At 46.7% G+C, this 15,670-nt stretch overlaps 1 protein-coding gene across 1 annotated transcript in view; it reads left to right on the forward strand.

The window, feature by feature from the left end:
• Positions 1-15,670, forward strand: part of DDX4 (DEAD-box helicase 4) — a gene marked incomplete at its 5' end in the record, with an annotated part of 317,760 nt that overhangs the window by 215,186 nt on the left and 86,904 nt on the right. Inside the window, one exon of the mRNA XM_082243122.1 lies at positions 3,910-4,055. Coding sequence (XP_082099248.1) covers positions 3,910-4,055 — 146 coding nt within the window. The remainder of the gene's footprint in view (positions 1-3,909; positions 4,056-15,670) is intronic.

Raw genomic sequence — 15,670 nt, forward strand, 5'->3', positions numbered from 1 at the left:
AGGGGGGATTTGGAGAGGGGAGAATTTGTGCTTGGAGGGGAAATTTGAGGGGTGAGAATGTGTGCTAATAGTGCTTTTTTGAGGAGGGATAGTTGTGCTAGCAGAGAACATTTGGGAAGAGAGAGGCTTTGAGTTTAGAGAGGATGGGGGGAAAGATTTGTGCTGGGAGGGGGGATTTCAGCAGGGAAAGATGTGTACTGGGAGGAGGGAGAATATTTGTTTGTGGAAATATTTGGCTTGAAAGGGAATGTATGCTTAGGTGCCTAAGCGTGTCAATTAGTGCTCAATTTCCTTTTTTTTTTTTTTAATTTTATTTTGCTAACACATTATGCTCCTACATCTCTTGTGTGTGTGTGTGTGTGTGTGTGTGTGGGGGGGGGGGGGGGGGGGGGCAGTTTGGTGTCCTCGCCCTGGGTGCTGGATGGCCTTGTCCCGGCGTTCCGTGAAAAAACCATACCTGTGAGAAAACCATACCCTTGTCACTTCTGGTGCACCTACGTCACCACTGTAACGTTACACTTGCCGCGGTTACATTAAAACAGCTCCTCTCCAACATGAGTCATCTCCACTCCTATCCCTGTCACTTCCCTGATCTCGGCTAATAAATATAAAAGCGGATCACAGAATGACATCTCCGTCATTTACATTTCATACACCCGCCGCCGCTTTTATATTTAGTAGCCGACATCAGGGAAGTGACAGGGGAAGGATCGGAGATGACTCATGTTGTAGCCGAGCTGTTTTAATGTAACCGCCGCAAGTGTAACATTACACACACTACCGTGATAATTTCATACCCTCCGAGCATGCGCACTTGTCAGCTTCTCAGCTGTTCAATGATGTATCCGGGGCTCTGAGCATGCGCACTGCTACAGCTGTTTCTGACCGGAAGTAACGTGGGTATGGAATTCTAACGAGGTATGGTTTTCTAACGTTACACCGGCACTGTTTCTACGAAACTGGCTTGTGGCAGTGTGTGTGGGGTTATACCGGAAAGGACAGCCCCTGTAGGCGCGCAAGTGATTTTTTTTCACTACCTAGTACTACTCCTGTAGATGGTGCATTACCCCATAAATGGTCAAGAAGCATAGCTGCTGCGTCTGTCAGTGGACTTCAGAGAAAAGGATTTTACGGTAAGTTCTTACAAAAATCCATTTTTTGTCTTGCAGTAAAATCCTTTTCTCTGATGTTCATTGACAGACACAACACCCGCCCCTCTAATGAGTTGGGGGTTATGATGTTCTGACTCTGCTTGTTACAAAGAGGAGAGCTAAAGAGCTACGAAGAGCTAGAGCAGGAAGTGAGAGTATACCCCTGGGATTTGCCCTATGGGCGTAGTCACACCTTTTTCCACCTAGTGTCCTACTCCTATGGAGAGCAACATAACCCAATGGTCAAAAGATATGGAGCTGTGTCTGTCAATGAACATCAGAGAAAAGGATTTTACGTTTTTTTTTTTTTTTTTTTTTCCATTATCTGATCATAAGAGTGCAGCAATAGTCTCTGAAATTGATTTAAAAAAATGTTCCTTTGCAACCATCAGATTATAATTAAAACACTGCAATCTTTACAAATACAGCACACTGTGAATTGTCTACTGATACTTGGCCAAGTAGATTAGTCTGAATTCACAAAGACCTAAAAGTGGAAGTAAACCCTGCTATTGGTTTCAGCCACGTAAGCTGCCATCTTGGCCTTTGTTTAATCTTCATCTGCCATGATGATGCACATGTTATCAGTTATGTCAACATGCATTGGATTTTCGGCAGTTTAGTTGAGGGCACAACCAATGTGACGGTTACATTCCCAGCACGTGTTGTAAATGTAACGATTTCTTGAAACTGTTAAATCAGTGGGTTAAATTCTGCTTTTACAATGTGTTTTTGTAGTGAAAGAAGCACTTTCCTCTTATGTGAGTGTATATATGTATGCAGATTCTTGAAAACATTGTGGTACTTGTTACAGAGATAGGTTTGTGTATGTATACCTTAGTAGGGGATTTACATTTGAAAACCATCTTTGGTTTGGGTGGGACTTGTTAAATGCTTCTAGGTGGATTAAGGTGGCTTTATAAATTGTGATTTGTTTTGTTTCATTGCAGCTTTCTCTGTTTGCGGGGTGCATACTTTTTTTTTTTTTTTTTTGATTATCTGTAGTAGGCATATGACGTTATTAGATTTCCATGCTGCGATTAAAGTTTTGCCACGGTATATGGTATTATCACGGTATTAAAAAAAAATGCAGTGGCCTTGAAACCCATCTTGCTTTTTTCACCATGCAAATTACCTGCTGTTCCTGCACTGGCAAGCTTTCTGAGTTTTTATATATACGTGGGCCCAGAATTTAAAAACAGTTTGCGTGTGCAGGAACTGTAGGTAAGTCAAGTCGCATGGTGCAAAAGCAGGATTGATTTCACGGCCACTGCATTTTTTTTAAAATTCTGCATGCACCTTTTTTCAGCCAAAAATGCAGGCATAGCAGCCCATTCAAATCAATCAGCTGCTGTGCCTGTGCAAATGTGGGTCACCAACCCGCATACATGTGAACCAGGCCTGGTCAATTTATTTTATTCTCCAGGGGCTCTGCTGAAAAAAAAAAGAGAGAATATTTATGGAATTCTTGGGGGTTCTTTGGACTTTTCTAGCAAAAGAAAATTTGGAGAATTTTAAGAGAAATGTCAGAACTGGGCAGGTCTTGAGGTGGATATAGAATGTATGAGAAGATGATGCAATGTATTGGTGTTATATTCAGTAATAGTATTACAATGAGTAGTGACATCATGAATGGTATAAGGAATACAATAATGTATCTCTATCTGTGTTCAGTACCTCTCACCAGTCCCAGTTGCTGACGTTCGTGGCGTCCGCCCTCTGCTCCACAATTCAACGCGGGTCTCCCTCTCCCCACTTGGCCATGTCTGTGCCGGTCCCAGTGTGTGCCCTGTGCAGAGCCCCGCGTCATTTTAAATGCCGTAGATGTTACTAGAAGAGCTGGAAAGCCGGTGTTTTAATAATTTTCGGACCCATGAAAATCCTGGACCACGTCATTGCGCATGCCCAGAAGATGCTCTAGATCCATCGGAGTGCTCACTGATCGGAGGCGGGGCGCTGACTGAAAGCAATGCATCCCTGTGCATATACTGTTATACCACTGACTGAAAGCAATACATCCCTGTGCATATACTGTTATACCAATGGAGGGCTTTTCTCCTGATTAATAAAATACGGTTGGGCGCGTCATTCCACTTCCACACCCCCGTCCCCGTGTATGTATGTGTGTATATATATATATATATATATATATATATATATATATATATGTGTATATATATATATATATTTTTTTTTTTTTTTCATCAGAACAGCCCTTCATTAGTAGAACAGTATATGCACAGGGATGCATTGCTTTCAGTCAGTGGTGTAACTGTATATGATGCACAGGGATTTATTGCTTTCAGTCATTGCTCCGCCCCACCTCTCAGTGAGCTCTCCGATGGATCGAGAGCAGCTTCTGGGCATGCTCAATGACGCGGCACCAGCCCCATGGGATGACGTGGCCGCACTGGAAATGACTAAGGTATATCAATCAGTCAGAACAACCCCCACGTCATCTGGTCCTTAAAGGGGGCGGGTGGATGTGAGAGCTGAGAGGAGGTGGGACGGAGGTGCGGCCGCGTCAGTGATGCGGTGTATGGAGAGTAAAATACGGTATTTTAAACTGCCCACGATAACCATACCGTGCTCATGCATTTCCGCGATTTATCGCATTATCGAAAACCGGCACATCTCTAATTTGTAGTAGTCACATAAAGAGGTTGTGAGATTTTTTTTGGTTTGTAACTTCCAAGCAACTCCAGGTTTAGTCTGGTATGTTGTCTCCATTGATTTTTATTTTTTGTTCTTTTACAAGCCTTGCCAGAGAAATTCTGAAGCCAGATTACTTGTTTGTTGTGGTTGGACAAGTTGGCGGTGCCTGCAGTGATGTGGAACAGCTGGTCATTGAAGTTGACGAATTCGGGAAGAAAGACAAATTGATGGAAATCCTACAAGAGATAGGTAGAAATGTAGCAATGAATGAGCAGCAATGTATTTGTTTTTAATCCAGAGAATGGTCAATATGAATCCTAATGTGCAGTGTATGTAATTAAAGTGAGACTTCAGCCAAACATAAAGAAAAAAGTTTATATACACAAACCAACTCCTCTTAAAATATGCAAAACAATTTGGCTGCTGATACTTAAAAGCATTAGTTTCTCTTTGATTCGCTGACGGACACCGCTTCAAGTCATCAGACCTTTATGCTATCTCGTTAGGAGTAGGACTAGGCGGAAACCTTTTTGGGTGCGCCCCTGGGGCAGTCCCAGAGGGTATACCATGACTTCCTGCTACAGGTCTCCAGTTTTTCTGCCTTGTCAGGGGTAAGGACCTGGCGCTTTGCCGAGATCTGCGGTCCTGGCATTTTTTCCTTTTCGAATTGCATTTTTTGCTTTTTCTTTGTTTTATTTCTTGTGTTGACTACAATCAACTTTTCTTGTGTGAACTACAATCAACAGCCGGACTGGGCGACGCACTGTATATCCTAGACCCTTACGGTCTTTCCAGTCTGGCCTGCAAGCGCATTCTATTAGCTCCATGCTAGGTTGGCTGTGACCTAGCCCCACTGGACAGGGGCTTGCCAGCGAGTGAAACTTCACGAAGTCGCATAGTCCTAGTCACGACCAGAGGTGCAGCGTACCTCCGGCTGCAGCACCCCCATTCCAAGATGGTGCTGTGGACTTCTGGGAGTGGCACCCACCTGGTGACCATGGTATGGTGAGTTGTCCCCCCTCCTTTCCTACGGAATTGCTGGGGTGGTCGCAGGGGGCCTACCTACCCCCGTGGGGTAGGTAGGCCCCTGCTGTGCAATTCCTGCCCCCAATTCCTCCCCCTTGTGTTATCTTTCATCCCCAACATCGCCCCCCGGCCTCTTTTGGGGGCATGGGAGTATTTGGATAAGAGGGCTGCATGGTGCTGGGCCGGAGGAGCAGTGAGTGATGCTGTGGTCTGATTTTTTTATTTTTTTTCCTCCCTGTGGCGTCCAGGGTCCCGTGTGGTGGATTCTGTATTCTTGGCTTCGGCGGCCATGTTTCTGTAGCTCAGCAGCCATGTTTTTGGTTTCCCCATAGAGCTTTAACAGGTGGCCATTTTCTTGTAGTCTGTTGCAGGCTGGAGCTGCGTGGGGCCTCTAGTGTAAGGTCCGCATTTCCTTTTCCAGCAGTGTAGCAGACCCTATATGGCGCTCCCCAGCTAAGGTGGTGAGTCTCTGGGGTATACTATCCTTCCTCTGCTGCATACTGTGCCACATGTGCGCTGATTATTGTAGTGCCCCGATCGTTTCGCGGGGAGGGTGGTCCTGTTTTTTTTTTGTTTTTTTCTTCTTAAAAAAAAAAAATTCTAACCTGTGCAGCGCTGCTCTGTTTTTAACCCCTTATGGTTATGGAGCCCCTGGGGCACGTCTCTCTACCCGATCCACTCCTGGTAGCTGCGGGTCCCTCTGGGTCTGTCATCCATGGTGGCCATGACGTCAGCCCTCCAGTCACTAGTAGCTAAAGTACATATGGCCCTGCAAAGGAGGCCTAGCTAAAGGTGTCCCCCGCCTTCACCTGTATCCTCTGCCTCCTCAGAGTCCGAGGTGGCGGGGCAATAGGGGGACACCTTGTCAAGTACAGTATAGAGAACCTCAGACTTAAAGGGCGGAGAAACATAACCCCCACCACAATGTACCATCGTTGCCATAGCGTAAGCACCAAAATAACATATCTGCCCATGGGGTCTGTGTGGACCGCGTCCACTACACATGGGAGAGACTAGTGAATGAGAATCGATACACCCCTGGCATAACTAGAATAGGAGGCATGAAAATGTTTTGGACCCACGGTTTCTTCACTGATTGCAGTTTGCTGCCCAACAGATGCGTTTCCTGCAATATTGGGATTGAGGGAGTGTGAGGTTTTAAGTACTGGAAAAGGAGGGCCTGTTTAAATGTGGAGTTGAGGCCACGCACGTTCCATGAGATTATAGAAACTGAGTGCGGGTTACGTGAATCCAATGCACCAATATGGTCGGAAAACTAAAGGAGAACCTGCGTGAGGGGCAAGGAGCATCTGGTGAGCGACAGAGGCACAAACCCATGTACCGAACAGTAAACCACAGATAGTGAAAACAGTCAAACGGTGACTGAACAAAACAACCCAGGCATAATGTGCCTATCCTACCGATATTTGGCACCCCCCTAAAACACATGGGGGGGGGGTCAGGGAGCAGTTTTATACCCAAATACAAAAAACAGTCAGCTAGGTCAGCAACCAGGGTCCACTGCTACCAATATCTTGTCGGTCAGGGAGCCCAGACTGCATGGGGCCAGAGGGGCGGGGTGGTGCAGCGAGAGCAAGTGGAATATCCCATGAAGGGAGAAAAGAAAAATTTTCCGGAGAAGGGCAAACTGTCACTGCGCGGCGTCCGGCTTGGCTCCATATTGGTAGGGATCCATCATAACAGCCAGAAGTAACGAGTGACAACAAGGAGGGGGTCCAGGCAGGTAAGAACACAAGGCACAGTGGGAACAGTTTGTAGACTTGAGGCACAAAGGAGATGAAGGAAGACACGGAGTAGAGGAGTCGTACTTGCGGTGCTTAACGGACATCCAGCCAGAAGGCCGCTGATTCCGGTGTGTCAAAGAATCTGGCACAGTCCCCATCGATCACGCAGAGCTTGCTGGGGTAGAGAAGGCTATACTTGATCCCTGAGCCGCTTGCGGATCTCGGTGAACTGGCGGCGTTTCTGCTGGACCTCCGGCGAGTAGTCGGGGAAAAGCATTATCCTTGCGTTCCTGTAGCGGAGATCCTGCTTTGTTCGGGCCGCTGCCAGAATGCGATCCCGGTTCCTGTAGTTATGAATACAGAGCAGGAAAGGCCTGGGAGGGGCTGGGGGGACCCAATGGGCCCGTTCTACCATAAATGTAGGAGGCATTACAGGGAGGTCCAGCAGCTTGGTCAGGAAGGTTTCTGCGAACTCGGCGGGCCTGGCTCATTCCGCGTGCTCCGGCAGTCTCCCAGGATGCGAATGTGGTTACCCTGAAGACGTTTTTCGGTATCGACCGCCTTGTTTTGGAGAGCATGAAGTTCCCTGGAATCCGCTCTGGTGGAGTCCTCCAGGTGGGAAATACGGTCCTCCACCTCTGACACCGCAGCCTAATATGGCTGCTATCCGTGGCCAAATAGTCGATTTTGACAGTCAGGGTGTCTTTGTAGGCCTTGCTTGCCTCCAGGATGTCAGATGGAAATGGATCCGACGACACGCTCGGGCCCGCATCTGTCTGGGTGCTTGCAGACATATGCTGGCAAGGCCTTGAGTCCAAGATGGCCGCCGGCGGACCTGAAGGACTGATAGAGGTGGCGATGGAAGTGGAGGAGCGGAGCTTCCCGGGTGACAGCAGGAGAGCCTGCAGAGTGCTGCCCGTCTTTTTGTGACCCAGATTGATGCAAAAGGGGTGCCAAAGGAGGAAAGGGAAGCCAAAATAACTCGTAGGATGGAGTCGGGATCGGAACTCAAGCACCACGTGTATTCTCCGCTTCACATCCTGGCCACGCCCCCCTATTCAAATCTGTTTACAGTTCCCAGGAAGGAAGGCAAAGTTCCATCCGATCTTGGATCTCAAGGCTCTAAACCTCTTTGTGCGAATTCAGAAATTTCGGATGGAGTCCATCTGCAGGATAGTAGCTTTCCTTCATCAAGGAGATCTCCTGGCCTCTATCGTTCTCAAGGACACTTACCTTCATATTCCAATATATGTCGGGCATCAGCGTTTCCTCCTTTTTGCCGTGGGCGAGGAGCACCATCAATTTGTGGCGTTATCCTTTGGTCTCACCACATCTCCTCGGGTGTTCACAAAGTTTCGGCCCCAGTGTTGGCCTTGCTATGATAGAAGGGGATTGTGGTACTGGTTTACCTGGATAATCTGCTTCTGCGTGCAGTCTTCCTTGGCTCTAGAATCTGACTTGGACATTACGGTGCGAACTCGGGTGGACACTGAATTTTCAGAAATCTGCTATGACTCCGTCCACCAAGCTGGACTTCTTGGGTCTGACACTGGATTCAGCTGAAAGATCCAAAGGAAACTGCCTTATATTCTTTAGATGTGGTGAGGGCGATTCGAGTGTACCTGGCGGTGATTGAACCGATTTTTAAAAATCCGATTCTTTTTTGTTATTACGCATTGACCTCGTAAGGGGCTATGCTGCATCTGCTGCGACCATTTCCAAGTGGATCAGGCAAGCGGTGGTGCAGGCCTTTTCCTTTAAGGGTCAGGTTCCACCTTTCCCTGTTAAGGTGCATTCTACAAGGGCGTTTAGTGCCTCCTGGGCTTTCTGTCATCAAGCGTCAGTAGTTCAGGTGTGCAAGGCGGCTACGTGGCAGTCTGTACACACATTCACAAAATTCTATAAGGTGGATATGCTTGCATTTTCGGATGCCGCTTTTGTCTACAAAGTTTTTCAGGCTGCGGTTGCAGAGGCTCCCGCCTCTTGAGGGGTTAAAATATTTTTTTTCTGGTGTTGAGCTCCAGTTCCTGGTTGAGCTCTTGTTTTTACCTGTTTGGCAATTTTTAGCCCTGTTTTGAATTATACGTTTCTTGCTGTGTTTTTCCCACCCCTCATATTGATACTGCTTTGGGACATCCCAGTGGTCTGAAGACTTGAAGCGGTGTCCGTCTGTGAACGAAAAAGAGAACTGGATTTTCTCTTACGTCCTCCGACAGTCGCCGCCCACTCATCCAGTCTTCACCAATGGGGTATTTACTTCCTCTCCTTAGGAGTAGCTAGGCATAAGACTTGTTAAAGCAATAGCCATCCCAACTCAGTTTGTCTTCTGCCTAGTTAAGGAGTAGATGGGCTTCCCTGTGCTGGGGCTACAGTCTCAGCCTTCTTGTATTTTATAATTTATTTTCTGCAAAATGTCATTTTTTCCTTGCATTACTAGCTGTTTATTTTGTCAGCGTTCGTTAGTCGTATCTTTGGATAAAGACGGCGTTGCGGAGCTGGGAATTGGACTAATCGTACTGGTTCTCCAGGACCGAGGGTCAGATGGAATCCCAGCCCGCCATCGAGCGTTTAATAGACTGTTCGCCCTGGCCTCACAAACGACCCATCCCTGTCCTCAGGGATGCAGCCTTGTGAGGTGGCTACCTCACCGGACACATGTACGTTTCGTCCGTGCACTCCTGGTGTCCTGCGTTTTTGGCTGACGGCACTCCCCTGCCATCTGCCCTGCCATCTGGTCGGTTTCCCGTTTGATATGAGGCACCCCACGCCATCGGGTACAGGTAAGTACACTCTGTGTGGGGCCTCTGTCTGGGGTCGGCAGTCTTGTGTCTGTGGTGTCCCCTATGTCTGTGCATTTTTGGGCTCCCTGATCCCGGTCCCTGCGGGAGTTTTTTCTCTCACAGCCAGCGCTGTGTGGGGTTTTGGGGGATCCCCCTCCTGTGTCACTTTAGGGTGCTTGGAGGTACAGACACGTGCGGCGACCGCTGCAGGGTTAAAAACCGCCGGTCCGCCATTTTAGGTGTGGGTAGCATGTCTGGCTTCACTATGGGTGCTTATACAGCATTGTATGTAGTGTATTTTGGCGCCTTGCGTCGCCATCTTGTGTGTGGCAAACGATCGTTCCAAGCACGTCGGCGGCCTGTTGTGCGTTTTATACGTTCGAGAATATTATTATTCTGATTATTTTTAATTTATTACTAAAAGGCGGTGTCTGAACTATCAATAGAATTATGACGCAGTGCCTCCAGCCGATTACGGCAAATAATTTAATAACTAAAAAAAACCCAATCAATTTTGTTCAGACATTCATAGTATACCACGCAATTTTCCCGAGTTCTTTTTTTTATCAGTTATTTTCTTTTTAAAAGCATATACCAATCTTAGTGAAACAGTCTACAGTAGGGAATATATATATATATATATATATATATATATATATATATATATATATATATATATATATATATATATATATATAAGAAAATTTATTCGCAAGACATATTTTCACCATAAATGATCATACTTGAGTGACACAAAGAGATAACCTTACATAAGATACAAACTTAAAACGATAAATGCAATGTGATATTTAGCTAAAACGATGAAAGTGCAACTAAAACAAGGTTACGTTTTTCCCAGGTGTAGTAGAAACCATAATTTAATATTCTATATAATCAGACCACAATTGTCTGTGAATCACATGGCCGAAAGTCATTCCACTGCAGATGAAGTGAGAATAAGCCATGCAAAACGGAAGACGTAAAATCGCAAATAATGCGCTTAATCTGATATTAAAAATGTTATAAAAACAAAAATCATCTCTTTAGAGAAAAATCTACATATGGTTTATACGGCTGGGATTGTACTTTCATTACCCTTTAAATACGAAATGTAAAACATTTAAGGAAGTACATAAACAATATTGAATAATAATCAAATAACAGCAAGGCATAATTACCATATTTAAAATGGCCGCTTAGCTTAGAATAGTAGTTACCAGGTTCCTTAAGATGGCTGCTTTTCCAAGATGGTGGCCAATTAGGGAGGAGCTTTGTTTGGCGTCCCTCAAAGGTTCAGATACATGGTGGACCAAGATGGAGTCGTCTGTGTAGATGAGTCTATGCATGATTGTAATAGCGTGTATGTTGTAAGTGTGATGTGTCTTGTGTGTTGTGTCCAGTTATCACCATATATTGAACTTTGTTGTTATATGTAGGGGATAATGTTTCACAAGAATAATTCATCAATAGAGATGGCTCACCCACCAAATCACAAATAATGTTCAATGATGCTATAAACTACACTAGCATAAATCTCTTGTACTTAAAAGAATATTACACAAGGATTATGGAATTATTCCTACAGGAAATGAATACAGCTATTAATAATGACACTATCAGCAGAAAACATAATCTTGGATCAAAATATTGAAATGTTATAAAAAGCAGAAATCACCAAATCCCCAAAAATATAATTCATATATGGTTTATAGCAACTCCCACACCACATTATAGGACAATCCCATTTGCAATGATGCAACTAACTGTTAACCAATGGGCAGGTGACAAATGACCAGTCACTGCCCACTTCTGGAAACCACCACTGAAGAGACAGTCAATATTGGTTGGGGAGTGGTCATTTCAATCAATAGTTTCTGATCATATAAATAAGGACCCCTGGAAAAACAAGAGGACTCTGAAAAAAAAAAAAAAATCCTAAAAAACACGCCTAAGGAAGGACACAGGAAAAGACTGCTGCCATTTTGACCACTGCCCATTGGCTGATCTACTTTGAACATTTTCCTTGGAAGGAGTGGTGAGAGATAGACTTAATAATTTAACCCATTTACTCCCAAGATAATAGGAATTGTATGACATTGTCTGAAATTATACATATATGGTCATTTACATCGGGTAGAGCAACTCTATATGTTAATTTTTCTTTTTCACTGAATCAATTGATTTTATGAATTTCAAGTGTTTGTCTAGAGTTAAGGCTGAATTTAAGTGTGTTGGGTATAATAGGGTGTGGCTCTTTAAGATAAGTTCCTTTCTTTCCTACGGCCGCGGAAAGTGAGAAACTGCCTTAAGAGTGGTCAGGCATTTTGTTTTTAATATTTTAATTCACAGTTAATTTTACTTTTTATCGGGTTAGATTTAATTCTGTGTTTGGTTTAAAAAAAAATTTAATTCTAATTACATTGTATCTGTGCAACGTATTTTTGATATTGTGTGTGGAATATTAATCACCAGTAAATTTAGTTTTGTATGTAAATATATAATTATACTCGTATCTTAATAAATTATATTTATTAATTTAATTGGGAGATATTTATATATTGGTAAGAATTCACCATAAGCGCCAAGGACTCAGGAAAATTATTGTGGTATATTATTGGAGGTCTGAACAAAATTGATTGGGTTTTTCTTAGTTATTAAATTATTTGCCGTAATCGGCTGGAGGCACTGCGTCATAATTCTATTGATAATTCAGACACCGCCTTTCAGTAATAAATTAAAAATAGTCAAATTTTATACCACATAGGCATCCATTTTTCATTTGCCTGCAGCCTCAGTTCAGTCTCTGGAGATGACACTTCCTTCCTTCACTCAGGAGCGACCGACGGCGGTGGTAACACACTTGTGGGGCTCTGTTCTGCTGTCCTTTCTTTCCTCCCTTGTGCAATCTTCCTGGCTTTCAGTTCAGTTTCCTGGTTTGTCCCTGCGGGGGATCTGTGTTCTACAGTCATTGTAGCGGTGTGCTGCAGGGTCCGCGGCGTGCTTAAAGGGCCAGTACCTTGAAAAAAAAAAAAACCTTTTTTGCAATGGAATCCCAGGAAAGCAAATTCCCTCCAGCCTTGGTGGGGGATTCAAGTTCCTCTGAATCCTCTACCCTGACTAATTTGGCTGCTGTAGTGGCGACTTTGGTGTCCAAAATGGATGTGCTGATGACTGAACGTGCTGCTAGAAAAAGGCCTAGGATTTCTTTTTCTTCTGATTCTGAATGTGACATGGTTGCTGCAGGTAGTGTACCCTTTTCAGGGGGAGGCGGAGGCCACAGGGGTGGATGAATCCCCCCGGGGACTCCCTAGGAATGCGCAGCTATGGATGCGCTGATTTCTGCCATTAAATAAACACTACATTTAGAGGATGAGCCCAATCCTCCGGGCATTGTGTCCTCTTTTGGTACACACAGGACCCGTAAGACGGCGCAGGTTTTTCCTTGCCCCGCTGAGTTTCATCACACAGTGAATGAGCACTGGCGCAATTTAAAACGCACCTTCACGGTGCCTAAAAGGTTTCAACTTCTCTACCCTTTTGCGTCTACTATGGTTGCACGCTGGTGTGTGGCACCTCAGGTGGATCACACTGTGGCCAGATTGAACAAGGCTACTCTGGTTCCCACCGAAGTTTCTCCGGTGTTTAGGGATCCTACGGATAGGAGACTGGAATCTCTTGCCCGCCATACCTACGTGGTGGCGGGTTCCATGCTAAAGCCTGTTTTCGCCTCTGTCATGACGGCCCAGGCTGTGGCGGATTGGACTATGGTGCTAAGATGCACTCTAGTGGCGGATTCTGCCCCCCCCCCCACCCACTATCTTGGAGATGGTGGACCAGATTTATCAAGGGGTCATGTATTTGTGCGATGTGGCCTTAAATGGGGCCCCATTGGCTGCGCGCCTGTCCAGTGTTGCGGTGCTTAACCGGCGACTGATATGGTTGAAAAGCTGGTCGGCTGACCAGCAATCCAGAAAGACGGTGGCTGATATTCCCTATGCGGGGTCTCGCCTTTTTGGAGACTCCCTGGATGAATTGGTTTAAGGAGTCACTGGGGGCAAGAGCACTCTGCTGCCCCAGAATCCTAAGGGCAAGTTTTTCCGCGGCAAGCGGGGTCCCGCCTTTAAGCCCAATCAGGGGTCCTTTAGTGCCTTCAAGGCACAGTTTCCTCCAACCTTGGCTGCTCCGGGTTCCGGACAGGTGGGTTCAGGAAATCATTCGATCAGGGTACAAGATCGAATTTCTTTCAAGGCCGGCAGACAGATTCTTTCCCTCAAATCTTAATTTGACCCCAGGGCGGTTGCAAGACCTGCATCAAGCGGTACGGGATCTCCTCGTTTAGAGGGTAATTGTCCCGGTGCCTCATCGGGACAGGTTTCGGGGGTTTTACTCGAATCTGTTCACTGTACCCAGAAAGGAGGGCCAGGTACGTCTGATCCTGGACTTAAAAGCTCTGAACCGTTTTGTGCGCGTTCGAAAGTTCCGCATGGAATTGCTCCGCTCGGTGGTGGCCTACCTGAAAAAGGGAGAATCCTGGCCTCTATCGACCTGAAGGATGCGTATCTACACATCCCCATTTTCGAGGGTCATCAGAGGTACCTCCGATTCGCTATCGCGGAGGATCATTATCAGTTTGTGGTGTTACCTTTTGGTCTCGCTTCGGCACCAAGGGTCTTTACCAAAGTGTTGGCGCCTGTTGCGGGCACAGGGCATTGCGGTCTTTGGATATCTAGACGATCTCCTGTTAAGGTCGAGTGCCAGTCAGAGCCTGCTGCGCGATCTGTCCACTACGGTCCAGACGCTCCAGGAGTTCTGTTGGACCATCAACGTTCAGAAGTCGACCTTGTCCCCTTCCGTTCGTCTCCCATATTTGGGAATGGTTCTGGACTCTGCTCAAGCAAAGGTGTTCTTACCGGAGGACAAGCTCCGGACCTTACAGTCCGAGGTCAGGTCCCTCAGGGACAACGAATCTTCGTCACTCAGGACCTGTATGCGGTCCCTGGGGTTGATGGTATCGGCCTTCGAGGCGATACCATTTGCACAGTTTCACACGCGGTCTCTCCAAGCGGAGATCCTGGACAGGTGGGACTAACTGCCTCAGTTCTTGGACCTGCGAGTGTCTGAGTCGGCAAACCAGAATGGATCTCTTGTGGTGGCTTCAGTCCCCGGCTGTTTCAGAAGGAAAATCCTTCCGGCCCTTGTTATGGACGGTGATTACCACGGATGCCAGCCTGTTGGGCTGGGGTGGCGTCCTGGGCAACCTGTCTGCCCAGGGCACTTGGTCGGAGGAGGAATCCTCCCTTCCGATCAACATCTTGGAATTGAGAGCGATCAGGCTGTGCCTGCTCCACTGGTTGGATCGTCTTCAGGGCCGTCCTGTGCGGGTGCAGACGGACAATGCCACTGCGGTGGCGTGCATCAACCACCAAGGGGGCACCAGGAGTGCCCGGGCAGCCCAGGAAGTGACCAGTATTCTGTCTTGGGCCGAGACTCGTGTCCCGGCGATTTTGGCAGTTCACGTTTCGGGTGTGGAGAATTGGCAGGCCGATTATCTGAGCCGCCAGTCTCTGGACCAGGGGGAATGGTCCCTGCACCCGGAGGTATTTCAAATGCTGTGTGCGAAGTGGGGATCCCTGGATGTGGATCTGTTCGCGTCTTGGCTAAACCGCAAGGTGGAAAGGTTCGTGGCAAGAACGCGCGATCCTCTGGCAGAAGCCTCGGATGCGCTGGTGGTGCCTTGGCATCAGTATCGTCTGATCTATGCCTTTCCTCCGATTCAGTGGTTGTCCAGGTTCCTTCACAGGTTGACCTCGGAACAAACACTGGTGATTCTGGTGGCGCCAGACTGGCCACGCCGGTCCTGGTACGTGGACATCGTTCACTTGGCCGTCGAACCTCCATGGCGGCTGCCAATGCGAGATCTACTGTGTAAGGGACCGAACTTCCATCCTGCTTTACAGTCTCTGGCTTTAACAGCATGGCTGTTGAAAGCCAGGTCCTGAGAGACAGGGGTCTCTCCTCAGAGGTCATTCCTACTTTAATCAAGGCTAGGAAAGCCTCGTCTGGTAAAATGTATTACCGTACATGGAAGGCTTATTTTGCCTGGTGTGAGTTCAGGGGTTTTTCTCCTCGTTCATACTCGGTGGCGAGAGTGTTGGCCTTCCTCCAGTCTGGTGTGGACCAGCGCCTTGCGTTGGCCACGATGAAGGGCCAGGTATCTGCACTGGCTGTTCTTTTCCAGTGCCCTGTGGCGTCTCATTCCTTGATTCGCACCTTTATTCAAGGTGTGCGTCACTTGGCCCTTCCTCGAAGGGAG

The sequence above is a fragment of the Pelophylax lessonae genome (genome assembly GCF_965119305.1).
Source record: "Pelophylax lessonae genome assembly, chromosome: 1".
Classification (NCBI taxonomy): Eukaryota; Metazoa; Chordata; class Amphibia; order Anura; family Ranidae; genus Pelophylax; species Pelophylax lessonae.